The 27,393-nt window shown below is 34.0% G+C and overlaps 1 protein-coding gene across 2 annotated transcripts in view; it reads right to left on the bottom strand.

Moving 5' to 3' along the window:
• The window catches only part of EDIL3 (EGF like repeats and discoidin domains 3), a 376,589-nt gene that overhangs the window by 82,396 nt on the left and 266,800 nt on the right, over window positions 1-27,393 (bottom strand). For both annotated transcript variants that reach the window (XM_024563551.4, XM_024563552.4), the window contains 3 exons: window positions 12,162-12,317; window positions 10,688-10,832; window positions 5,887-6,071 (listed from right to left, as the gene is read on the bottom strand). In XM_024563551.4, coding sequence (XP_024419319.1) covers window positions 5,887-6,071; window positions 10,688-10,832; window positions 12,162-12,317 — 486 coding nt within the window. The remainder of the gene's footprint in view (window positions 1-5,886; window positions 6,072-10,687; window positions 10,833-12,161; window positions 12,318-27,393) is intronic.

Here is a 27,393-nt window from a genome sequence, read left to right as displayed (position 1 = left end):
TCGGGTTAGTGTTTTAGGTTTCTCTGGATATATAATGCAATTGTACTCTGCCATAAAAAAGAAGAAAATTTTACCCTTTGCAATAGTAAGGATGGACCTGGAGAACATTATGCTAAGTGAAATAAGCCACTCAGAGAAAGAAACACACCATATGATTTCATTCATATGTGGACTCTAATGAACAGACTGCACTAACAAGCAAAACAGAGACAGACTTATAGATGGAGAGCAGGATGACAGTTACTGGGGGCGGAGGCGAGAGGGTGGAGGGATTGAGCAAAAGGAAAAAGGACTCATGGACACGGACAACAGTGTGGTGACTGCTGGGGGAGGCAGGTATAAGGGGACTAAATGGTAATGGAAAAATATAATACAGACTAAATTTTTAAAAAAAGAAAAAAGAAATAACTGAGTCCCAGAATGTTGATGTGATTTGTCTGCCCTCAAAACCAAATTTTTGGACTTCAAGTTATACACTCAGCATACTATGTTAATGCTAGACACACTGTCCTTTGTCCTCTAAGTACTGTCTTTAGAACTATCCTTCTCAGCTTTGCTTTCCTCATTACATTTTTGTATTTGGATAGTGAAGATTCCCTTTGATATTGTGAAATTATAAAAAAAACCTTGAAAGATGATTTATAAAATAACCTAAGTATGAACATCTTTTGATTTATTTCAAACACACCAAAATATATTAGCATTATGAAAGATGGAAACTGTCACAATCATACTTAAATTAAGGTTCATTACTTGATCTTTTTAGATCAGCTTTGTAACCGAACTCTTCATGTAGGCTTACTCACTGCTGCATTTAAAATTTTGGAAGAGTGACTCGGTAATCAGACTCTTCCTTCGTATTGACAAGTGTTTCCCAGAAGCCTGGAGGTGCCTTGCTCCTTGAATTTTTTTCCTCTAGTTCTAATGTAAATAAATTAAATTGTCCAGAGGGCAAGAGAAGTTAATGGTTTTAAAGAAGTTATGAGTTTTATGTCTAGAATACATGTTTTTAAAAAGCTAAAATGGACTAAATTAAATATGGCTTATTTAATTAAGAAACTTAAATGCAATTGCTTTCTTTCACATTTCCTTAAAATTAGTATTGAAATGAAGTTGTGTAGGGTTAGCTGCAATTTTGACAAAGGTCAACATTAAAGTATGTAGTTTAACGACTCAATTAATTCTACTAATTTGGATGAAATACTATGCATACCACCTTAAATTAGCAAATGTTTCATGAAATAGATCAAAAGGTCATTTCTTAGGTGACATTGTAACATTTTTCTTCCTGTTAGTCATTTATATTATGCTTCCCTTAATGAAATCTGAAAAACTTTTCAATAGATTCAATTATAGAGGCAAATTACCATCAATAAGGCAATGAATACACACGTAAAAGACATTTTAAAAAGGTTGGTTAGTCAATCTAAGTTAATTCTTAGAGTGCTCATTGTTTACTTGCATCTACTATACCAAAATATTTCTTCACAGTTAATAAGATTATCATCAGTAGTGCTGCTACCTTTGATAAATATTAAACATCACAATTTTAATGCTGAATTTTAATCAGTTTGTATAACATACATATTAATATGAAGGGAATTTACTCAATGTGTTGAAAGCCACTGAAAATGGACATAAAAACACACGACCATTCTAAAAAGAATATTATTTCAGTAAAGAACATTGCCAAGTGACATAATACTCATTTTAAGTTATTAATAATATTATTACTATTCCCAAGTAAAGAATTTGAAAAGTCTAATGCTACCTACACACAAAAATAAAAACTAAAAATGTTTTGTTGTCAGTGCAAATTTATGGAATCTATCAACATTTATCACAGTTTGCAACTAATCAGACAATATGTTGCTTTATCTTTCATAGTTTTATTGGAAGTTACATTCTGAAAGAAGCAAAGAATATGTATGTAGATCTTCATTCTTGGTTAAAATTGTGCTCTCCTGAGTTTACTACACAAATCACGAGAAAGAGAAAGAAAGAAGCTACCTCTTGCTGGATACCTACTACATGTCCCTCCTCTGTTCTGTAATTTGTCCTGTTTAATCCACCTTAAAACCCAACAAAATTTCTGGGTCTTCTGTTAGGACATTAGCCACAGAAGATAGTCTGCTCCTAAAAAATCTCAGTGAATTAAAGATTGCTTTATTTTTTAACATGGATGAAATCTACTCCAACCATATGTCAGAAATGTCCAGCTATGAGTCAGGAATGAATGGCTTATGATCTTTCAACTTAGGTGTAAAAATTTTTAAAAGGCAGAAACTGTCATTTAACCAAAAAAAAACCCCAACAACAACAACCCTGTGATTTTGAAAGACACACTGCTAGGGCTTCTTGCTCAAAATTTGAAAACAGCAAACACATCAAAGTGATGAAACATTTTTATCAGAGGTGTGAAAAATCCTTCTCATTTAGGGCTGCTTGTGGACTTAACGTATTTTTGCTATGTTTATATAGGACTAGCATAATGATTTCATGATTAACAGTAGCTCAAGGAAGCTGCTAATTAGTTAGGTAAGATGGCTTCTGAAAAATAATAAAGGAATATTTGCTTAAGAAGCTCTCAGATTTTGACCATGTAGAGGAGACTAGAAGAAACATTACAATAATAAAAAGAAGAAAATGTTAAAGTTATATTTGAAAACATAAAAACTCCTTAAAATATTTTTGAGTTTTCATTTAGAACGATTCTACTTACAGACATTATCTATTAAACTGGGTTCGGGAACACCTATTAAATTGAAATAAGACTCTCATAATTAGAGGGTGAGATATACAGTTAGTATGTAAAAGAAATTTATTTTAAAATCAATAAGCAGGAGTTTGATGATGAAGGAAAGGAATTTAAGTGACAGACATGCTTTTTCTTCTGAAGAGCTGTTTATCAGAGTTAATATATCTTATTTAAAAGCACAACTAAAACTTAAAAATGTGGAAACCTCAAATAAGGATAGTAATTGACTCTATGTCAACAACTTAAAAATAAAATCACTCTATATATTATAACTAAAAATATTAATTTTATTTTCCACAAACACACTAACAACCTTAGTAGTATACAGTTGAACAGATTATATTCTCTGGAGAAAACACTAAAAATGATAATAATTCTGGAGCATTTTCTTGAATGATGTCAAAAAAAAAGAGAAATAAATGTAAGTAAAGGTACCGATTTACCTTGCCTTTAAGATTCTGAATATGTGTTGACACAACAAAGGTAGACATACATTGGAAGAACTGGTCCTTGAATTGATAATCTGTCACCAACAGATTGAATCAATTTCAGCATGCAAGTGACTAACAAGACAGTCAAAAAGCCATCTTTAGAAAAAGTGATGGATGGAGGGTTGCATTGAGGTGTACACCTTGATTCATATACAAATATTTATTCTTATCTTTCTAAAGAAATTTGCAATGGACAAGCCCTTCCTATGGGATTTCTAGAATCTATCAACCTGTCTGAGTTACTTCTAGTTTGTAAAATATTTTGTATTATTCTGCACGGCATTATGACTTACAAATAATATTTAATCTGATGTATGACTAGAATATTTTCAATTTAAACATACTATACAGCAACAAAGAACAAGTTTAACTTTATCATTTAATTCTAACAAGTGGAAAAAATGTTTCCATGGTTTTTCAAATTAAGCATTGAAACTTCATAAAGAATATGTATTATAATAATTTATCTCCTGTATTATAAAGGCCAGATCTTTACTGTGAGGTTCCAGTTTCTTTTTCAAAAATTATGTTAAATTTGAGGTTATTAGCAGTTGGCCTCTTAAATCCTAGGTTACATTTATATGCTGTATAGACCTAAATCAATAAATTCAATTACATTTTGAAGTATTAATTAATTAATTCATTCATTCATTCAACAAATATTTATGAATGACTACCATGTGTCAGGTATTGTGACAGGCATTTAGTTTGGGACTGAACAACAAGTTGAGAAGGACAAAAAGACAGATGTGGCTCCATCCCTCCTGGAGCAAACAATGAAGCATGGAAACATGATTTCCAATATAATGTGATAATGCTACAAGAGAATCACAGATGACACAGAAGTATAAATGAGACAGCTTAGGCCAGATATAGCAATGCCTAATTAAAACTGTAAGTAGTGGCACTGGCTTACTTTGGATGCACCCAAAGGAATGTGTATCGAAACCGTAGCTGAAGGATTACACAAATGCAAGGCTGGGGATGCTGGGGGTAGAGGTGCTTTTCCATTATTTTCCTTTAGGAAGAGGACATTTGCAAAGGGATGGGAAAAGAGTGAGTGTTTCTTTGAGAAACTGAAGCACATTTAGTGAAGTGTGGTAAGAGAGGAAGTGGGGCTAAATCATGCAAAAACTTTCAGGTTATACTAAAATGTCTGTATTTTATTCTGAGGCTGATAGGAAGCCATTGAAAAGTTTTCAAAAAGGAGTAAGAAAATCACATTTGTACCTTGAAAAAAGAAAGATCATATGGTTACAACTTGGGAAACAGATTTAAAAGAGTAAGAGCAGAAACTGGAAAGTGGGAAACACCTAGAGTGATTAGCCAGGAACACAGAAGTGGCAGTGGGGATGGTGAGCAGTGGATTGGTTTGAGAGTAGTTGACATAGCCAATACTATTAATTAGTTAATGTGAGTGTGTTGAGTGAGCGAAAGGGAGGTTGGCAGGAAGATAACAGTCAGAGGAAGGGTGACCTGGAGGACTTTGGGGATCACTGGCTGGAAAGATGGAATAAACAAAGTATGGTGTCATACACCCCCCCCCCAAAAGAGTGCTCTTTAAAAGAGGAAATGTCTTAAAAGCATGAACAGGGGGATGCTTGCTCACGCGCCATCACCATTTATCATGCTGTGTGCTGCTTCACAGGTGAATCGCAAATAAACATTTGTTAAGTGGATGATTTAATTTAGTAAGTCCTGAGTTTTGGGAGGATGAATATACTTCAAAATCAAAAATCTCATAGAATAGTTAAAAGAGAAAGACGTACCTATTTATCCATAAAGCATGGTAGCTAATGAAAGGGCTCAATAAAGATCCAGACCAATAGAGATCCAAACAGAAAGTTAGGGAAAAGTAAAGAAAAAAGTAAATATTTCTAACTTTGAGAATAGGGGAAAATAAGGTCAAGTGAAGAAAAGCCTGTCTGTGCTTTTCTTGTATAACCCAGCTCTCTTACCAGAGTGTAATCAAACTGCTCCATTGCCTAGCAACCACAGGGAAAGAGCTAATAAGTCATGATCCACGGTTCTATGGGAACAATCTCCAGGTCAGTGGCATGATTCTAAGGTGGTTTAGATTGCGGCTGTGACACTTGCAAACCCATATTGACATGAAGCATTAGAATAGAGGAGAGTTAAAATGCAAATGTTCCCATAATCAATCAAATTGACCTATACGTAGTGTGATCCGGTACAGTCTGCTGCATCAGTCTGACAGCAGCATCTATAAATCAACACGGGAGTAACAGCACCCAGACATGGCTTCATAGGAATTTTTGTTTTACCAGTTTAGTTAAGCCAAAAAGGGAGGCACATTTAAATTAGTATAAAGGTAATGACTCCAACATTTACCTAACCAACAGGAAATCTTTTTTTTTTTACTTATTTATTTATTTATTTATTTTTAGGGAAGGGATGGGGCAAGAGAAGGAGAGAAACATCAATGTGTGCTTGCCTCTCAAGCACCCCCTACTGGTCACCTGGCCCTCAATCCATGCATGTGTCCTGACTGGGAATAGAGCTGGTGAACCTTTGGCTCACGGGCCAGCACTCAATTCACTGGGCCACACCAGCCAGGAGGAAATCTTTTTAAAGAAGAAGTGCGGTGGGTGGTGAAACAGTTTTTGAAAATATTACCTGTAACCATTGTGACTGGTCATTGTGGCCGGAAGTCCAGGCATTCACTTTGCCCTGCTTGTCCAGCCGAGCTTTCCTTGGTTCCCAAGTGAACATGTCCATATTGAGAGTTCTGAAAATGCTGGAGGCAGTGATCTGATAGTCTTGGATATGCCCTGATTTCATCCCCAGAGGCTCAGAACAGCCTGCAGGAAAATGAGAAGGACTCCATGAGAAAAAATAATTTATTATCTTGGAAGTTTTCTGTCTTTATTTTGGATAGGCAAAAGAAGATTAAGCATAATGCTATTCAGTTCCCCAAAGAGAGAGGATCTAAATTCAAAAAAAAAAAAAAAGGCTATAATCAGAAATAACTCTGGAACAAAATCGAAAACGAAATAGCCAATTCAGTTTATTTTGTCTGAATATATTTTGGAAAAATTGAAAACAACACAGTCAATTCAAACTACATTTCTGTGATATATGATTCTGCAAAATGAAAACAATGCCGAAATGCTCTGTCCTGCCTCATTAATGATGGCTACATGCCTGTTCCCTAGTTTTCAATGGTTTCATTGTGTCTTCAAAGTGGAACATTTTCTCACAAAGGAAATCTGGTTTTCTTTTGTTTGTTTCCATAATCCTGCAAATGAAAATTCCCTCAGTACAAAGGCATTTTCACAAACTGCTCCGAAGGTATATTATAAACTGCACAGCATTTTCTTTCCCAAGAAACATCTGTAATCTTTATCACTGATTCTTACAGCACTAACATGGCTTCCTCTGGAAGGTGAGAAGCCAATACTGATTCAGTGTAGACCATGTGCCAGCCACTGTGCAAGTGTAGGATTTAAACAAGTAGATAACAGAGGAAAGTAAGCTAATTTTAGCAAACGCCATTATAGGATAACCCTTTTTATACATTCTTATACTTTGATCATACTCAATAACTTTTAGTACTGGATATTTTTGGAAGATTTTCAATCCTGCTACATAGGTTTTAAAGTTTGCATGGTGCAACATTTGGGTTTGTCTATCCTTAAAAAGTGTGTCTCTGTGCGTGTGTGCACACATGAATTCCCAATCTTAAAGTTGTGACAAAATTCCATCCATAAAGCCTGTGATAGGAAGCATGATTTTATGACCATATTAGCCAGTGGATGCATCTTCCTTATGTAAAACTTGCATTTTGGCCACGGAACACACAAGGTGAGTCTGATCATCAAGAAAGCCAGGATAGAGGGAGGACTTCTGCTGTCAATTCTATCTTCTCATACTCTCTCTGCCCCCACTTACTCTTTGTGTGGGCTTGTACCCATTATTTAACCACGTGGTATCTCAGATTTCAAATCTTTAAAATAGTAATAAAGTAGAACCTACCTTACAGAAATGTTTTAAGAAATTAGTTAATACATATGAAGTGAAACAGTGCCTGCATATAGCTAGTATGTCAGCTGTTTTTATGATTTCTGTAAAGCTCATTCCAACAGATAACACTGGTAAGACTTCAGATCAGCCTGCCAGGGAGTACTAAAGAATGTTTGAACACTGGCTATAGTTTCTAAAACTAAGCCATTTTAAGTCAAGGTTCTAAAAATGTGGCTTAGAATTTTTATTAAAAATAATTCTTAACAACAATTAATTACTTTCTGTCTTAGTCTAGACTAGTTCTTCCTTCCTGAGGCTCCTCCATGTCTACCTTTAATTCCACCTTCTGGGAAATGCTTATCTAATGCAAACATGACAAAAATGGTCATGGAGGGTTAGCTGGTCATGCCTTAATACAAATTTTGTTGGGTTTTAGGGGTAGGAGACATATACTCTAGGTCCCATGATAACTCTTAAATACAAATTCTGGAGGAGAAAAATTTCTTTATGCTAAGTGAAATAAGCAAGTCAGAGAATGACAAATACCACACGATTTTACTCATATGTGGAATCTAATGAACAAACTAAACTAACAAGGAAAATGGGTACAGATTCATAGGTGGAGAACAGGATGTCGGCTAGTGGGGGAAGGTTAGCGGATAGAGGGATTGAGCAAAAAAGAAAAGGGACTCATGGACATGGACAACAGTGTGGTGATTGCTGGGGGAGAGGCATAAAGGCACTAAAAGGTGATGAAAAATACAATAAAGATTACAAAAATAAAGAAAGAAAAGAAAAGAAAAATTTTATGACAAATCTCAAAGACTGTAGAAAGCTCTAAAATCTCAATACCATGCCATTTATCTTTAGGCAGTTCTAAGATAACGTGTATTGTCTATATAATAAATTTCCGACTTGTTCTTATATCGCTTCCAACAAGTGCCCACTCTCACCTTGCCCTACTACTGGAGTCTTTGTTAAACTTTGTTTCACTTGCTGCAGAGATACAAGGGAAACAGAAAGGCGGTTGTTCTTTTTCCCTCTTGTGATATAACAGTATTTCAAATATTGCATAGAAAAAGGGTGCCTTTACTTTGAACATTTCTAATTCTTAAACTTCATTTCATAGCCACTCTATTCCTAGTACTTAGCCTAGAGGAAGTTCTGAGTAATTTGTTCAAAAAATGAATGAATTTCCCCCATAGTTATGGTCATGATCCACTTCATTCTAAACATCTTAAATCACATCTCTCTCAGAGAATTTAGGGGATTTTCTTTTTAAGTGTCTGGGAAAAGATTATCTGCTGATCTTCTAGGCAGGCTGAGAGCTCTTGTAACAGTTTATTGAATACAATAAGGCAACAGTGGGCTTCATAGAATTGCACTGGGTTGTGAGAAATAGTTTGGTATGTTATGTTACTGTTTATTTCTAAAGGTAATAACTAATCTCTTCCAATTTGCCTCACAAATCTCCCTTCTCATCCATATGATTTCATACATATAAATTAATTAACTCTTTAACCAGCATGGACAGCACCTGTACAAAATGAAATATTGACAATGAAATTGATTATTTCTATTGTGAGGTGCCCTAGCTTTTAAAAGCATCTATCGAGTGATACTATTCTCTGCAAGAAAGTTCAAAATCAATTTGTGGGGTTGGGAGAGGGGTACGGCTTCTTTTTGAGAACATAAAATCTGTGAAGTGTCCGGTGTATGCGCTTGTCAAACTTGAAAGTAAAATACATCCACACCCTAGGGGTGTAACTCTGCTTTGTACGAGAGACTGACCTTCATGAATCAAACACCTGAAAAATTGGGGAAGGTGATGTTAAGCAACTAAAAACCACGGAGCTTGCAGCAAACCTCATCATATTGTGGCTTCTTCTTGATTGCTTTATGACGAACGACTCAGGGTTGGCACTGGCCTGCGGTGATACACTGAGATGCAATATAGACACTGCACAGCAATAATTCTGCTCAGATTTACTGGTAGTCAATAAGCCGGCTTGATTTATCAAAATTAGGAAAACATTCCCATTAGGATAATTAATAATACTAAAAACATATGCTGGCTGTTTCATAGAAGACACCCATACATAATATGAAATGTGATTCTTGAAACAGATTCACTCATCTACCTGTGTCTAATTCTTTTCAATGTAATGGGTTCATTACATTTTTACTATTAAAAAACTTTGTTTTTTAATAGTAACTTTTTATTTGCTTAAAAATCATTTTTTCAGTATCACAAATAAATCTAAGAAGAGAGACAGACATGAAGTATACATTTTAACCAATATGCAACCTCTTGAATATTGGTTAAATATTAGAATGAATAAATAGTTCTCAGTTGTCCTCTTGCAAGAATGTGCCCTCTTATTTTGAACTGAATAGCATTATTGTAAGATTATTAAAAGTCTATTGTATTTGAAAGTTATGCTAAAAAGTGGGGCACACGTGAATTTTTATTTTTCAAAAACACAGTTTTTTGAACAAAATAATTTCGGTCCACATCAGAAAAGATAGTTTGTAAATGTTGATGCTAAAGTTATAAAAACAACTACCAAAACTATAACAATGAAATGCCTAGACAGTATTTTTCTGTTTAGTTCAGAATCTAGCTGTATTGAAATGGGACCACTAAGAGATCCACACATTAAGTCTTCATCTTTGTATCTAACACTGATGCTCTTGTAAGACAAGGATTATTTAATTCTGAGCCCTGATAGATTATCTTTGAGTTGGGTAAACCACTGTTTGTACAATAAGCAAGATGGTTGATAAGAATGATCCAAGAATGAATTTATAGTAGCAATCTTAATTCTGAAGGATTGTTTCATTATAAAAAAAAAAACTAAGTTCTTGCAGTAGGTAGACAAAGATAAAGCTTTCTTTTCTATTCTATTTAGCCTAAATATAACTGCAATTTATGAAGTCAGGGAGTACTGTTTTTACTGAAATTTTGTCACAAAACATAAATCATAGGTACTGCTAAAAACAAGACACATTTAAATAAGCCAAAAGCTTCCGGTGAGATTTTGTTGTACTTTTATTTTTTGAAGATTTAATTTATTTATTTTTAGAGAGAGAGAAAAGGAAGGAGAGAGGGAGAGAAACATCAGTGTGTGGTTGCCTCACACGTGCCCTGGCTGGCCATCAAACCAACGACACTTCGGCCCTCAGGCCAGCGACCAGTCCACTGAGTCACACCAGCCAGGGCATGTTGTACTCTCACTGACCACTCAGAGAAATACACTGCTCCTTCCTACAGTGTTGTCTTCGGCAGTGTTTTTAAGAACTTGTTTATCCTACACACACACACATACACACACAGAGTTTCTCACTAAACCATGTGCTAGACATTTTGTAGCAAAAAATTGGACAAATGCAAGTTATTAATACTCTACAAATTTTTTAAAGAAAATACTGAACTAGGTAATACGAGACTCACCAGACAGTTCACATCCAAGAAGCTCCATTCTCAAAGTACAGTGTCTGCGACAAACTTGGGGATAGAGTCTTATATACTGAGCTTTTATGGGGGGTGTAAAAGAGTTAGCATAAGGTGTGTTGTTATCAACATTCCCACGGAACACCTGTGTAGAGACATAATATTCAGTTGTAATTATTAATTTTAATAGCTCTTTACCTATTTTTATATATTGATCCTATGTCTTACTGAGCATAATCTTTCTAAAATTGGATTAAACAATTTGGGGGTCTGGAGCATTTAAGGAGCATCTTGTCATCAGCCAAATATATAAAATCTTTAGATAAAATACTTAAAGTTACAAACTGCTGTGGCCCGCAGTATAGAGTCTGTATTCTACGTATGAACGTATTGCCAATTTTAAGGCCAGTCCTTCAAACCTTCAAAGCCAGAAGAATGACTCTCTCATTTTTTGAGAAATGGGCACTTAAAGCCTTTCAACTTAATGTGGGTCTGTCCACATTAAGTTGACATATAAATATAAGTATAAATATATATTTTTAGGAACTAGCCTTTCCTAGTGCTTCCTGTTTGCTCAGTCTCCCTAAAGCGATGATCAGACTTATGATGCTTTAGGGTCTGATTCCTAAGATTACTTCCTCATTAGTAAGTCCCAGATCATTGGATAAGAGACTGCTAATTCTATATGTATATAGCCAGTAAAAAAACTATACTTTCCTCTAAAAATTAAGGGTTAAAATGTTATTTTTAATTCCTTTAAATCTCATTCTTATTTTACCTTTTATATAACCTGGTAATCAGATAACTTTAAATTCATTTAAGAAGATGATTTTAAAAATCTTTTACTATTTGTTAGAATATGGTCTAAGGACTTGGTTTTAAATGGAATGAGCTGAAATCATGATTTTTTAAAAAAATCTTAAGAAAACATTAATAAAAAATTGGGACTATGAGACTATAATATAAATGTCAAGGGACATTGAATATTTATTTTCTTTAAAATATTTTATTCTGCTAAGTAACAAAATTTTTCTTCCAGTGTTAAGTATGTAAAGGTACAGATCCTTTCTATCACTTGGTGCTTTGCTTTTAAAATAATACTTTTTCCTTTACAAATAATAGTTTTGGTCTATAGTTATTTGATTATAGAGAGTGTTAATCTGTCAAAACAATAAAATTAAATTGAAAACTGACTATTGTTAAAATAAAACAATTGTTATACACATATTATTAACCTGTGATAAAGTGTTTATAATACCACCAATTAAAACCAGAGAAAGTCTTACATGGCGGCCAAGATACATTTATAACTTAGAGAAATTCCTTACCTCTTTCACCCCACTCATCCAATTTTAAGAAATCATACATTTATTTTCAGCAAACTGAAGCTTCTGCTGAAGATTGATTATTCATTTGTATCAATGATTATTAATGCAATTTGACTTTTAAATTATGTATGTTATATCATTCTTACCATGTCTTCATTGGTGCCTTTCACTTTGTACATTGCCCAAGTCTTCCCATCATTACTATAGGCAATTTTGTAGGATTTTATATATTCTGGGCTTCCGATCCTTTTGGCTCCTTGGGTAATCACACCCGTGACTCTCATTTTTTTTTGTAAATTTATCTGAGAAAACAAAATAATCAAAGGTTATCACATTGCTTTCTGGATACAATATTGACACTATCCATTTTGGCAATAGAACATTTTTATTTATTATTATATGTTTAAAATAATACATTAAGATAATTTTCTTGTACTTTTTTCAAATGAAATTAAAAAATATACTAAGTTTAGTTTCAAACTCTTTCTTTAATGGAACACTAATGGCTTTCTTTTTTAAGGAAAGAAATATTTGTGTACAAACTTTGAGAAGGACAATGTGCCCCAAGGGTATTAAGCATGGAAAACACTGGTGGGTTATGACATGAAGATGTGACCCGGTAAACCGAAAAATGGGAGCATCGTATTGCCAGAACAGCCTCAGTGACAATCCAATGGCACTCTCAGGTCAATATAATTGTCCCTGTGTCTCAAATGCCTTAGGTTTCTACACATTTGTTTAAAATAAAAATATGAAAATCTTCCTGAGATCTTTCAGTACTAGAATAAGAAAAGGTAAAGGCAAAAATATTGACAACCCACCCCCCCCCAAATAAACAGAAGCGCCTTCAGTTTCTGGATCTTTACATTATTGTTTCCTTATCATCTCCATTATAGGTTGTAGAGGGTTTTTCATCAAATGCTTGCTTTTCTCTTCATTTCATCACATGGAGACTTTCTTTCTAAGTGGTATTTTATCTTCATATTTTCTCCCCATTTTTAATGACCCCACGACAGTTTGCTGTAAGAGTAAAAGCGTCTAATAAATTTGTTAATATTCTTCTTATATTTAAACAGGGGGAGCTCATTTTGGTACCTAATGTATAACAATTAAATGCTAAAATAAAAATATTTTCTTCTCATATGGGAAACATTAAAAATTGTTTTATTCACTTTAAAATGCCTTTATGCTGTATGCAAAATCTTATATTTTTAGAAAGATACTCTTTCAATGTTCTTGAAACATTATTATAAAGTTTTCCTCTCCAATTACAAATAAAAAAATAAATACCTTATAATATTAACAATTCAGAGACCATTTTCCAGAGAATACCAGAAAATCTTCAGATTCATGTAAGTGATTAGGGGTTTTCACCTTCCAATATTATTCTGAGAGATAACATTTGAAATGGTAGAAGATGCGCAATTAGAAATCAGCCCCTGTGTAATCAGTTTATCTGTCTACCTACCTGCCTACCTTCCTATAAGATAGTCAAAAAGTTAAAATTGGAACTAAGAAAGCTATCCTTACAATGTTCCCATCCTAGACAAACGCTATGACTTATGAAAAGGTCTACAGTGCTTTATTTCCTTCAATTTATACATGTTACACATGTTATTGTGTTAAGGGCAATCCTGAATCCTGCATGTAGGCAGCACCCTTTCAGGCTTTTGAAAGTATGCCAATGTGGGAAGGTCTACCTTCCTCTCCATGCTCAGTCTCCTAGTTTCACCTTCCTTCTCTGAATATCATGAGGTTCCTCCCCAGCTGGTGTTCACACGACAATTCTCAGTCTCACTTATGAATGAAAAATAAACATAAAAAATTTTAAAAACCTGGTATTTTGATGAGTTGAAAAACTGGGGTTGGGTAGCCCTCAGGCCCTGACTGGCGGGCATGCCTCTCTTTCACTCTCGCGATGCAGACCTTATAAACAACATTTTTGCTTCTGAATTCTGGGTCTATAGTCCCTTTTGTTTAAAACCAATAATGCTGAGATCCAATTTTGCTCTTCTCATTTTAATTCACAGACATCAAAATTACTTACACATACACATTATATGTTCCATATTTTTTTGGAGGCTCAAAAAGAGAATGTCCCCCATAAAAGTAAATTTTACTTATTACTCTTAACATTGATCTATTTTTATTTTCCAGATTGATTTTAGAATTTTAACTGTGGGACTTGAAATAAATAACCTAAGAAATATACTTCATTTTAGTATGTTAGGTAAATTACCACATGGCTATGGAAGAGCAATATTATTCTAGTATGTTGTGTGTGACATCCTTTTTATCTTACTTGAGAAAATATATTAAATACATTCATACCTGAGGCAGCATTACAAGTCAGTAAGGAGAGGATAGATTATTTAGTACATGTGATTGGGGAAATTGAGTCTCTATAGATAGAGAAATGAACTTGTATTAGAATGTACTGAAGACCAAATGTGAAAAGTAATGCTATTCATGAATAGAAAAGACATGTGGAAATGTATTTTTGTGACCTCATAGTTGAAGAAGCTGTTATTGTAAGGTCAGTAAAACACAAAATATGAAGCAAAAATTGCTTTGGCTCCAAAAATAATTAAATATTTCTAGTGAACCAACTGCATCATCACAGGTAAAGTTCATAGAAAGGTGACAGGCTGGGAGAAGATAAGTGTGACATCAAAAAACTGGCAGGGACTTATTAGTACGGTAGTTCTCATAATTTTAGGTCTCAAGACTCCTTTAATAACATTATTAAAAGCTCCAAAGAGCAAATAATCACACAAGGCATTATGGGAGATATGTATATGTATATATGTATATATATGTATATGTATGTATATACATAATTAGAAATTAATACTGACAAGTTTTAGAAATGTTTATTATTTTATTAAAACATAACAATAATAAACCAATTACGTTTTAACATAAAACCATATTTTTATTAAAAATTATGTAGTCTAAAATTAAAAATTTACCAAAAAGAGGTTGTTTTACACTTTTGAAAATCTTTTTTTCTGGCTTAAGAGAAGACATGTAAGTCCTCATATTTGTTTCTGTATTCAGTCTATAGCAAAATATTTTTTGGCTGAGGTGTATAGAGAAAATCCAGCTTTACATAGTTGGAAAAAGGAGGAGTATTTTAATAATCTATTCAGATAATGTGCACATTCTTTTAAAAACTTGACAAGTGAGAAAAAACTTGACAAGTGATGACTTCTTAAATTTTAACTTCACTGTGCAAACTAAAATTTATCAGTGAATTCTTCATATTCATTATGTTAAATTCATTGGTTCATTGTGCACTTTGTATAGATCTTTCACTCGTGTGTGGTTTTGTAACATTATGTTTGGTCATTTGAAAAATATAAGCTCACTGAGCTATGCAGATTCTCCAAATGATGACATTTCATTACATAATATTGAAAAGTCACATTCAGTAATATCATTGCCAATTTCATCAGAAAAAAAATCTTTAAGTATTGCAACTCTCAAGCTCACACTGGCAGTTCCATTTTTCCAAAATTCTAACTTTCACTTGAAATTTCAAATGTTATCACTAGCAACAATTACTATTAGCAGTTTCCCTTAATATGGTAGGATTACTTTATTTATTTTCAAGAAAATATCTGCCTTATATTCAGGTATGACTCGTCAGTATGTCAGTTGTTCTTTGAACTAAACATGATATTGAAGTAGGAAGAGGTTAGGTCAGCTCTTAACTCACCATCTCCCACGTGCTTTTCTTTGAGATTTCAAATATAAAACATATATGTGTGTGCATGCTTGTGTGCTCTTGCATAATACATATAGGCATTGTTTCTAAGAGTTAGAAGCAGTGAACTAGATTTACATATATCTACCTAAAAAACATAAGACTGTGTAAAAAGAACAGAATGAAATATACACAATACCCTTTATGTAAATTTAAAACCACACATGTACACCATAACATCATGCACTTTTTATTAATTCACTTTTCTAAATCAACACAGGGAAGGTGGAATGAAGGTTACACATCAGCTCAAGTAGTTTGGGTGTCTTTATAAAGGAAGAGAAATGAGAAAGAAGGACGGTAGGAAATGAATAACAATACCATGAAATAATGAGGTTCATCTTTATTTCAGGGCTGACAAATGACATCCTAGGTGAGGGAAGGGATCATTGATTCCTCCTATTTCTCCTCTATTTCCCAGGAAAATGATTGAAGTATGGCCTTCTGGTATGGTAGTACTGTTACATACAAAAGTATCTTCGGGGACTCATTCCCTACTATAGAATTCAGTGTACAAAACATTTCTAACATACTTATATAATGATATACTTAAAATTATTTATAGTTGTTATTTAAGCAAAAGATAGTATTAAATAAGCAATTAGCTTTAAGGGTAGCTCTATGAATTGTTAATAGTTTTTCTCTACCTCAAGCTTGTTACCAGAAGTTGTGATATGCATAAGTAGGGCATTCAAGGGTGGGTCTGACTGGTAGCTGTTACTACTATATTAAACAAAACAAAACAAAACAAAACAAAAACCCTCCACAAACATAAAATGCAAAGAAACACAGTCTGTTGGAAGTAATTGCCTTATTATATTTAACTGAAAATCATTCTGTTATTTAAATTTTGTAATACTTGGGAAGTGGAAGAGGAAGAATTTGATTTCAAAGAAATTCTAAGAAAGATTTGCCAATTAAATATTGTTAATATATAAATTGGGGTATATCAAAAATTTTAAGATTTGAGCAAAATTGATTTGAATGAGGCAGCACCAAACCAAAAAGTGGTTAGGAATGCTCTAGCAACAGGAGCTAGAGGAGAGATATTTAGGGAAAAGAGGTGAAAGCAAAGCCAGGGTGTACTTGGTTAGCCATAGCTTCATTGCTTGTATTATTTGGAAAAACCTACTTGGCTGTTTGTGGTTGTCCTTAGGTTTTTATTTCTTAACCTTGAGACATTACAGGCTTAGGTTTTGGTTTGCTTAAGTAGGTTGTTAAGGCATTAAAGCCAACCCAGTCTAATGGTTTCCTTATTTAAATAATTTAACAAGATAAATCAGTAAGAAAAATAAATGCTTAATTTATAACTTATTCTTAGGAAAATCATGTTGAGATCTAACATAGTGGTTATCTCCTTCATAATAACTGAGGTGTGTACACCAGCACTAGTTTGTGAGTTGATATACAAAAATGTGGATTTGAAGATTAGACAGCATATTACATTGAAGTACTATGTAAATATGTAGAACTTAAATAATAATGATAATCTATAGCAATTATAATGCATGCCAATGTTTTAATAATTTACACAAAACACACGCAATTTGTTAAATTGAGTACTAAGTATTAGTGAATACAGACTTCTGATGTACTAATTTTTATTTTTTCGTATTGAAGGTTATGGATTATTATATAAATAATAAAAGTATCAAATTAAAAGATTAAATAATAAAAAGTCTACTAGACATTATGAGATGGATATAAATATTATATCACTAGAATTGTTAAACATTCCTTGAGAAATTTGCTGTTACTGTATATTAGGTATGTACACATGAATGCTTAAACTGAAAAAGAAGCACATTTCTTAAGAAAAGAACATTCGATCTGCAACCACATTTCAATTTCAGGAAATGAGTATTTCTCTTGAACATCACAACTGTCTTTCCAATAAATGATATAGAGACTAAAACACAATACAAAAAAATCAGTGAAACCAACAGCTGGTTCTTTGAAAAGATGAACCAGATTGAAGAACCTTTAAACAGACTCTGAAAGAGAGACAGGAAGAGAGAGACAGAGAGAGAGAGAGAACCCAAATAAACAAAATCAGAACCAAAAGAGAAGTAACAACTGACATCACAGAGTAGAAAAGATTGTAAGAAAATACTATGAACAACTATACGCCAAAAATTTCACAACAACCTGAGTGAAATAGATAAATTTCTATAAACATACAATCTTCCAAAGCTGAATCAGGAAGAAGTGAAAAATCTGAATAGACTGATTACAGCTAATGAAATTGAAGCAATAATGAAAAAAACTCCCAACAAAAAAAACCCCTGGACTGGATGGATTCACAAGTGAATTTTACCAAACATTTGTAGAAGAAATAACAACTATTCTCAAACTATTTCAAAAACTTCAAGAAAAGGGAAGACTGAACTTTTTTTTATCAGGCCAGCATTATACTAATTCCAAAACCAGATAAAGATACTACCAAAAAAATTATATGCCAATATCTCTGATGAACATAGATGGTAGAATCCTCAAAAAAATATTAGCAAACTGGATCCAGCAAAGCATTAAAAAGATCATACACCATGATCAAGTGGGATTTATTCCAGGGAAGCAAGATTGGTACAATATTCACAAATCCATAAAGGTGATATATTGCACAAACAAAAGGAAAGATAAAAATCACATGATCATATCAATAGATGCAGAAAAAGCATTTGATAAAATCCAGAACCCATATATGTTAAAAAACTCTCAGCAAAGTAGGAAGAGAGGGGTCATACTTCAACATAATAAAGGCTGTATATGACAAACTGACAGCCAACATCATACTCAGTGGGCAAAAACTGAAAGTATTTCTCTGAGATCAGGAACAAGACAGACTGTCTGCTTTCACCACTTTCATACAGCACAGTAATTAGAAGTCCTTGCCACAGGATTCAGATAAGAAGAAGAAATAAAAGGGAAACATCCAAATTGGAAAGAATCAAGTAAAGCTGTCATTATTCACATATAACATGATATTAAACATAGGAAACCCTAAAGATTCTACCAAAAACTACTAGAACTAATGAATGAATTTGAAAATAGTAGAATACAAAATTAATATTCAGAAATCAGTGGCATTTTTATACACCAATAATAAACTATCAGAAAAAGAATTTAAAAAATCCCATTCACTATTGCAATGACATCAAAAAGGTACCTAGGGATAAATTTACCCATAGAGGTAAAAGCCTGAACTTGGAAAATCATAGAACATTAAAGAAATAAATTGAGGAAGTTACAAATAAGTGGAATAGTACAAGGCTATTGCAATCAGAACAACATGGTACTGGAATAAGAACAGGCATAGAGATCCATGAAACAGAATAGAGAGCCCAGAAATAAACCCACACTTTTATGGTCAATTAATATTTGACAAAGGACACAAGAACATACAGTGGAGTGAAAACAGCTTGTTCAAAAAATGGTGATGGGAAAATTGGACAGGCAGGTGCAAAAAAAAAAAAAAAGGCTACCAACTTAAACCATATACAAGAATAAACTGAAAATGGATAAAATACTTAAATTTAAGTTGTGAAACCATAAAAGTCATAGAAGAAAACATAAGCAGTAAAATCTCAGACTCCTCTCATGGCAATATTTTTACCAATATGTCCGCTCAGACCAAAAAAAAAAAAAAAAGGAAAAATTACACAGATGGGACTAAATTAAACTCAAATGGTTCTGCATAGTCAAAGAAAGAATGGCACCGGAAATTTCAGGGGAAGCCCTTTGTTAAGTGCATGATTATCTAACCAGTATGCTGTACACCTGAAACTAATGTAAAATAATGTTGACTATGAACTATACTAGGAAAATAAAATTAAAAAACTGTCCTTCTGTTGAATGAAAATCAGTAATTTTCATGAAATTATTATGAAGTAATGTGCAATTAGAGAAAATTAAAGCACCTAAAAATTGTAAGTTGTCATTTGTGATACTTGTATTTTAACAAAGATTTATTTTACATTCTAACATTCTACCTCTGGTGGTGATGCAAAAAACGTGCATTTAATTAGCTCTTTTTCCTAATGCCAGGGGTCTGGAAGTATGTAAGCACAGGTATTTCAAATTTCCAGATAATGCTTTTACACTGGTAGCATTTAAACTTTTAAATTTTTAAATGAGTTTTTCTATCCACACTATTCTTCATCATCAGCGTCATTCAACTATGTTTTTACGTGTTCCAGTTGAAGACAATCCTCTAGAATGGCTTTTGGTTGGAGCTGGCAATACAAATAAACCTCAGGACAAACAAGTAGGTAACCATCTGTTTTATGTGATATGAGAAATAACTTGAGCTTCCCAGGAAGTTTTCAATAGTTGAATTATGGACTTAGAGGGTTAAACAATGCAAGAACCTTTTCACCAAAAGCTTCCACTTAAAAATGACAGGGAACTGGAATTCCCCAGTTCTTTCATTAATATAAATATTAGTTCTTTCTAATTAATATAATGTATTTTATTAAATGCATCTTTTAACATTGTTTGTGGAGACCTGTGTGCTGGGACAGTATCTAAGAAGGAAGGCCTCTGAGGAGCTTCAACCTGAAAAAAGTAACTCAGACCAACTCTGCACAGTTCTCAGAGATTTCATATGACTGGTCCTAGTTGCTATAATAGAATTTCTCTTAAGCAAACTCCATCTCACCAACACCCGAATGAACGAAAACTCTTCCTTCCCACTGTTAAACACACTCTCTATTCCATACACCCAAACCTGGAACTGTCCTCTGTGAGGCCCACTCTCCTTGCTTTTGCCAAAGGAGCGGCACACTAACCACCAGAAAGTGTGTTCCCTAATCTGTTTTTTTTCAAGTTATGTTTGTTATTTTAATCATGTAATTTAATTAAACATAATTTCTGAAATTTGACTCTGAGAGTGTTTTTGCCTCAGAAACATATAAGAGCTTTGAAAAGCTTCCAAAAGGCAAAGTGCTGAAAACAATCGATATTATTAGGAAACATGATTAATATCCAGATTCTATTCTTGAATAACTTCACCATTATGGTTAAGCAGAGAAATAAAAATTGAAGTACCGATAATGTTTTATGGATATGGTTCATCCAAGAAACATGAAACAGAATTTAAATGCCTTTTTTCTTTTTATCAGTTTTTCTGAATTAACTAGTTCTGACACTCCGGATAAGAGGGCTTCGAAACTGTCCTCCACTCTTCTGCATGCTGGTCAGCCTGTGACGTGTGTTCAATTAACTGTCTTCTTTGAAAAAATATGGGAAAAGAACACATGTGAATAGACATAAAACCTGTAATCACTTCATGCCTCCCTGCAGCTGGTAGCACTTCCCAAGTGAAACACCTCATTCTCTGAACCGCAAGTAACAGAAGCATTTACCGTCATGGGTATAGTCTGTGGGTTGTTTCCAGAGTCGGCCTGGAAGTTTCCTCTGAACTTCCGCCTGTTTCTGAAGGGCTTTTGCTATATTGTACTTGTAGTGATTTGGCTTGTTCATATGATCCAGCTCTCATAGAGTCATGTTCAGGAATGAACTAAACTATGGGCATTTTGTTTAAAGACTTCAACCTGTTTATTAAGTTAGATGGAACCGCATATACTAAGGCAGTCTAAAATCCTCATAAACAATAATTTATGGTTTGAGGTATAGATTTTAATTTATACACTCTGAATTTCAGATTAATTATTGTGTTCTTCCTGGTTACTTTGTCTGAGTAGGGCAGGAATTAAAGGAGTCATTGTTTGTACAAAGCCTGACAATCTGAGTATATTCAGTAAAAGATGGAAGGAAGAAGGGATGGAGGAAGAATAGAGGAAGGGAAGAAAAGAGAGAGAGGCAGGAAGGAAGGAGAAAAATGGAGAAAACATGCACAGATAGAAGAAACAAGAGGAATAAAAAGAGAAAATGATGTCAGTACATACATAGAATGTTAACCTCGATTAAAATAAACTAGAAATAATAAAAATAAGGTCTTTTTGCTAAGTTATATTTTTAAGGAAGCCTGGCATGCTACCTAAAAGAAAAAAAATATCCTTGATGCACAAGCAGAAGGGCAGTGGGTACATTGTGAAGGTTGGAGGCTGTGGGCCAAGGATCCAACTTTCTTAACTTCCTGTAGGTGACCAGTGTTGACAAGCAATGGCTCTTAGGAGGGTAGAAAGTGGACATAGAAAGGCAAATATCAAAAGAGTTATCACAAACCTGTTCTGCAGAAAAAAAGAAAAAGAAGAGAAGAAAAGAAAGGAAAGGAAGGGAGAGACAGAGAGAGAGAGAGAGAGAGAGAGAGGAAAGTAAATAAATAGATAAATATGGACTGCTGAGAAATGTTGTTTTATTAATTAAAACAATTTAAAGACAGATGTCTGGAGAGGTGCATTACTTCTAATAGATGGTCCAGAAATGAGGGGCGGAATTTCGCTTCAGGGCCCACCTGAACACTCTCCTCTGTTCCAATCATCTCACAGACTGGACTTCAAAGAAAGTGTGACTGAGAACAGTGCCAAGTGCCTCAGAAAAGTAAAACTGGGATATCCAATTACTTTAACAGACATTCCCTTCTGCTCATGTCTCTGTCCAAGACAGTGAAGGATTAGCCAGAAGATAGAATGCATTTGCTTCTGTGTCTCCAATTTTTCTGTATCATTTCAGAAAAATTAGCATGTAAATAACAACAGAATAGTTTCCAAGTTATGTTGAGACCACTCTACACCTTTCCACTTTATGAGGTTATTATTGGTAGTGGCATCAGGTGTCCTGAAATTTTAAATGCTGACATGGAATCAATTAAACAGCAAGACAGACGCAAACACCAAATAATAAAAACTTAAAAGATGCTCTGGAAAGCAGAATTCTGTGATACTCTTCATTTTTATGGACTGAAGAAAAAAAGAAATCTGCAAAGCAAACATATGCTGTAGCACTAAAGGCGGCAAATTTTCTAGGATATTATTTTCTAGTATTGTGCCATATGAATAAATTAATCAAAAAGAGCAATAAGAAGGCTAAATAGATGGAGTTCAAACATCTAGGACACAGATGCAATAGCTATTACCAAGTAATAACTTAGCTTTCTATATCTTTTGTGTTCTTCCGGCTTTATTTTAATCTAAGTAAATACAATCTTACATCTGTGTTCAAAAATAAAATTAAACAAATATATTTTAGAAATTAAGTTGCAAATTGGAATATGTCAGAATATGCTCTGAAAAATAGCAAAACAGACTTTTATGGCTTTTTTATAGAATTTCAAGTTTCACAAATTTTGCACAAATAAAATAAAATTTGCATAAATAAACAGTCCTTGGTTATTTGTCCTTATTATTAAATTGCTACTCTAGCCCTAAAGGTAGCAGCTAGGAATGATATTAACTGGGCTAACCAGATGATCTAATTCCAGACATGTAGAAACTGTTTGTTTGTTTTTTTTAACATGACTCCAAAATTGAATACACGCTGAAGATAGTGCCATAGTATTTTAAAATGTTACCTGACACAAAAGATTCACTACAGTCTACATTGAATTCTCCCTAGAAAATCAAGTAACATATTTTAATCTTTCCACCTATTTATACATTTCTATAGTAAGGATTAATTTGTGATTTGCATTGTATTTTTATGGATATTATGAATACTACATTTACATATCTAATTATTTTTGAATACAATATGGAAGGTAAAATTTCCTAAGCTGTTTCAACATGTCAAATACCTTTACAAGCAAGTAAGTCCTGAAAATTGAAGTCAGAGTTTTTCACAACAAACTAACATCTGGGACTAGGCTTGCTGAGTTTGGGACCTTGAGACACAACGAGAAGAACCTAAAATTGGGAGTCCTGCACTGCCTAACTTCAGGGTGTCCAGACAGGCTGCTCTTTTCTAGGTGCTGCTCAGCCATAAGGACCACTAAGGCTCAAATGTGTCGGCTTCCACCAAGGTGGAGTAGAAGGAACAACAGAAGTTCTGTTGTTTTTTTGGGGGGGAGTGGGGAGGAGATCACTGCACTTAAGAGCATATTTATTTTCTGAAACCCCAAGCTGGTAACCTCCTTGTGCCACTCTGCTTCCCGACACTGCCATGGGCAAGTTCCTCAACCTTTGTAGGCCGGAGATCCTTCATCCATACAATTGTAATGAGATGCTATCAAGTCCCAGAGGGGTCTGAGTGTTAAAGCTGATGTTCTCTCAGACTCCTGGCATCCTTATGCATCCAATAAATGTTTGCTCTCATTACCAATCTTTCCAAGAAAGAGAAAAATGTTTATCTTTTATATACAAATGTAGGAAAACAACAAAAAGAACAAATTGTTTCTTAAATTCACACTGATCAGGTGTGTTAGATCGCTAGTTCTTTAATTAACCTTTACTTTTCAAAGTACTTTTGTATATCATACATGATAGATTATTTCATTTGCTGTTTGTATGAACCCTAAGAAATAAATTGGACGATTCTGTTCTTCTGTAAGAACCCACATGGGAAGATGATGAGGAAATTTTGGTCATCTCTGCTCCTTTGAAAGTTAGGAGGAGAAAATGCAAAGAGCAAAACCAACCACAAAAAAAAAAAATTCTACCCGCATAGCCTTGTTGTCCAGCATCTACTCCTTAATCAAGTAGAAAAATAATAGTTTTCCATGTGTTCACAGTTTCACCATACTAAATGGTTTTGAATAGCAAAATTTAAATTATTTGATATTTTTAAAGGACAAAATAAAATATATAATTTTGCTGAACAGATGTTAGCAATTAAGGCATTTTTTAAAAATAATTTACCAGTGATATTGTTTATAAAGTTTTATTTCCACTTCCCCTAACTATATAGTATAATATACTTTCTAAACTGTGAAGACTATTTTTAAATTAGATAGTATCATTTATTTTTGTAATGTCACTAGAGTGTGACCTGAATTTAGAAAACAAGTTATTCTTAACAATCCAAAGCTAATCACTAACCAGATTTATTCATATAAAAAATTACATCTATAACTCTAGTGTGATTATGCCTCTATATCATCATTAAATATCTTTAATTCATCCAATATTTCTTGCATGCCTTTAAATCTACAAATGTGATGATAGATACAGTGAAAAATTTAAAGACATAAAAGATCTTCGTACTTATCCTATGTAATCTAGAGAGGAAAAGACACAAAAACAAATAACTGTAATATAAAGCAGACTTTTATCATTTATAAATGATAAATACAAGGGCAAATGCCTTATCATGGACATAAAGAGCAAGTATAAATTATACTGACTGGAAACAGGAAATCTAGGCCTAAAAAATTCAAGTGGCTTGCCCAAGCTTACATACCAGGAGTGAATGGCAACCCTAGACCTGGAGGCAAGCAAGAGAGAGAGCCAAAGTGGCCAGCTCACTATGCCTGGGCATTATGAGGGGCCTGGTGAGGCTGGACAAAAAAGGTGATTCTTTTGCTATGTGTGTTCACCTAAAGGTCCCTTTTATCTATTGCAATAATCTGGAAACTTATCTGCCCTTTAAACCTCATTTTAAATGGCCTTTCACTTACATGTACACTTAAAATTACTGTGGCACTAATACATTCTGCCTTGGTTATAATACTGAACATGCTATTTGCAGATTTGTCTAATGTATGATTTGGTTCATCTGTGAGTGATTAAAAAACTAAATGAACATTGGCTTAAATAATGAAGTTGGCTTCTCCCTTGCACAAACATGTGACTAGGCTAAAGAAGCCAGTAGATCAGGGTCCCCCTGACTTTCTACCTTGTTGCTACTATATGTAACACTGATCTCATGATTCGAAATGGTAGCATCTGGTTCCAGTGGCAAGATGGAGGAAGAATAAGGGGAGAAAAAGCAGGTAGGTGCTGTTCCCCCACACCACCAACTGCACTTCTGCTTATATGCCTTTGGCCATTTGTGAATCATGGGGCCACACCTAGTGGAATGGGAAGTTGGAAAATATGGCCAAAAACCTACATGCATTTTTATATGGAATATATAGAATCATACAGAAAAAGGCTATGTCTGAGATGGAATATGCTTAGCTAATAATCCTCATGCTCTGGAAACAGGTGAAAAGGATGCTGATAGTTAAAACTCTCAGCTATAACTCTCAATATATATTTGTTGAATGAGTAAGAATTTAAATTTACGAATCACTTGCTTTGTGACCAATATGTGACTAAACAACCATAATATAATCCTCACAATAATCCTAAAAGGTCACTCTCTTTTTGTTGCCATTTTATATCTAAAGAAGTTATAGCTTGGAATGTTTAATTAGCTGTTCAAAGAGACAGTGGCCAGTTGAACTCAGAACTACTGATCTTGAGTATCATATTGGTTTACCAGAGAATATAACTGCTTATGCAAATGTGTTTTACTCATGTTAGATTTATAGATAATGTGGTTTATTTATCTTCACACTATTTATCAATTCATTTAATAAATATTTATTAAGGAAGTAAAAAATATCCTATGTTGTGGGGGAAACAAAAAAAATATGATAGCATTTCTGTTCTTATTTATTACTGGTTTAGTCATTGGGAGCGCTGAGAGTACTGAGCAAGCCAAGAGACGATGCCCCTAACCACATGCAGCCTACTTAATAAAATAATCTCCTATATGGTCTTTAATGATAACCTGTGAGAAGAGCTAGACAAGAAAAGAAAAACAAGCTATAAGGGTGTGGGATGAAGTCAGGGGAGGCTTCTTTGAGAAGGCGGCATCTCGAACAGCAGTTGGCACATGGGAAATGCTCAATGAATATATTTAAAAATTAATGAGCCCTGACCAGTGTGGCTCAGTTGATTGGGCACAGTCCCACAAAGCAAAAGGTCACCAGTTCAATTCCCATGCAAGGGCTGCAGGCTTGGTCCCTGGTTGGGGTGCATGTGAGAGGCAACAGATCAGTGTTTCTGTCCTTTATTTCTCCTTCCTCTCCCCTCTCTCTAAAAATAGACACACAAAATATTTTCAAAGTTAATTAATAAGTTTATTAAATTAAGTTGGAGGTCAATTTGGAAGATGTTTTTTTCTAAGCTTTGGGGAGCAGAGGTTCTCATGAGACTAGAATTCATAGCATAAATCCTCCACTCTTCCCACAGCACATGGTTATGGGCTCAACTGCTCCCTGAATTACCTCAAACAGCTTTATTCCTTCTCAAATGTCCACATGATGAAGTAGAAATATTCCACACATAATAACTTAAATTTTTTATTTACTAACATAAACTCCTCATGGGCACAGAATACTTGTCAATTGCCCGAATAACTCTCTGCAAATAGTAGCCTCTCAATAAGTACTAGTTCAACTATGGCAGATTTAAAACTAAGAAAACTGTTCTAAAAATATTACATCTTCCATTCAAGTACTAACCAGTCCCAACCCTTCTTAGCTTCAGCTATCAGACCAGGTTGGGAGAGTCACTGCTCATCAGATAAATGCAAATTAAAACCACAATGTGATATCACCTCACACCTGTCAGAATGGCTACCATCAATAAATGAATAAACAATACTTGCTGGCGAGGATGTAGAGAAAGGGAAACCCTTTAGCACTGTTGGTGGGAATGCAGACTGGTGCAGCCACTGTGGAAAGCAATATGGAGCTTTCAAAAAATTAAAAATGGATCTGCCTT

The sequence above is a fragment of the Desmodus rotundus genome, chromosome 1 (assembly GCF_022682495.2).
Source record: "Desmodus rotundus isolate HL8 chromosome 1, HLdesRot8A.1, whole genome shotgun sequence".
In the NCBI taxonomy this organism is placed as follows: Eukaryota; Metazoa; Chordata; class Mammalia; order Chiroptera; family Phyllostomidae; genus Desmodus; species Desmodus rotundus.
The sequence above is the reverse complement of the archived record's forward strand: the minus strand, read 5'-3'. Positions and strand labels throughout refer to the sequence as shown.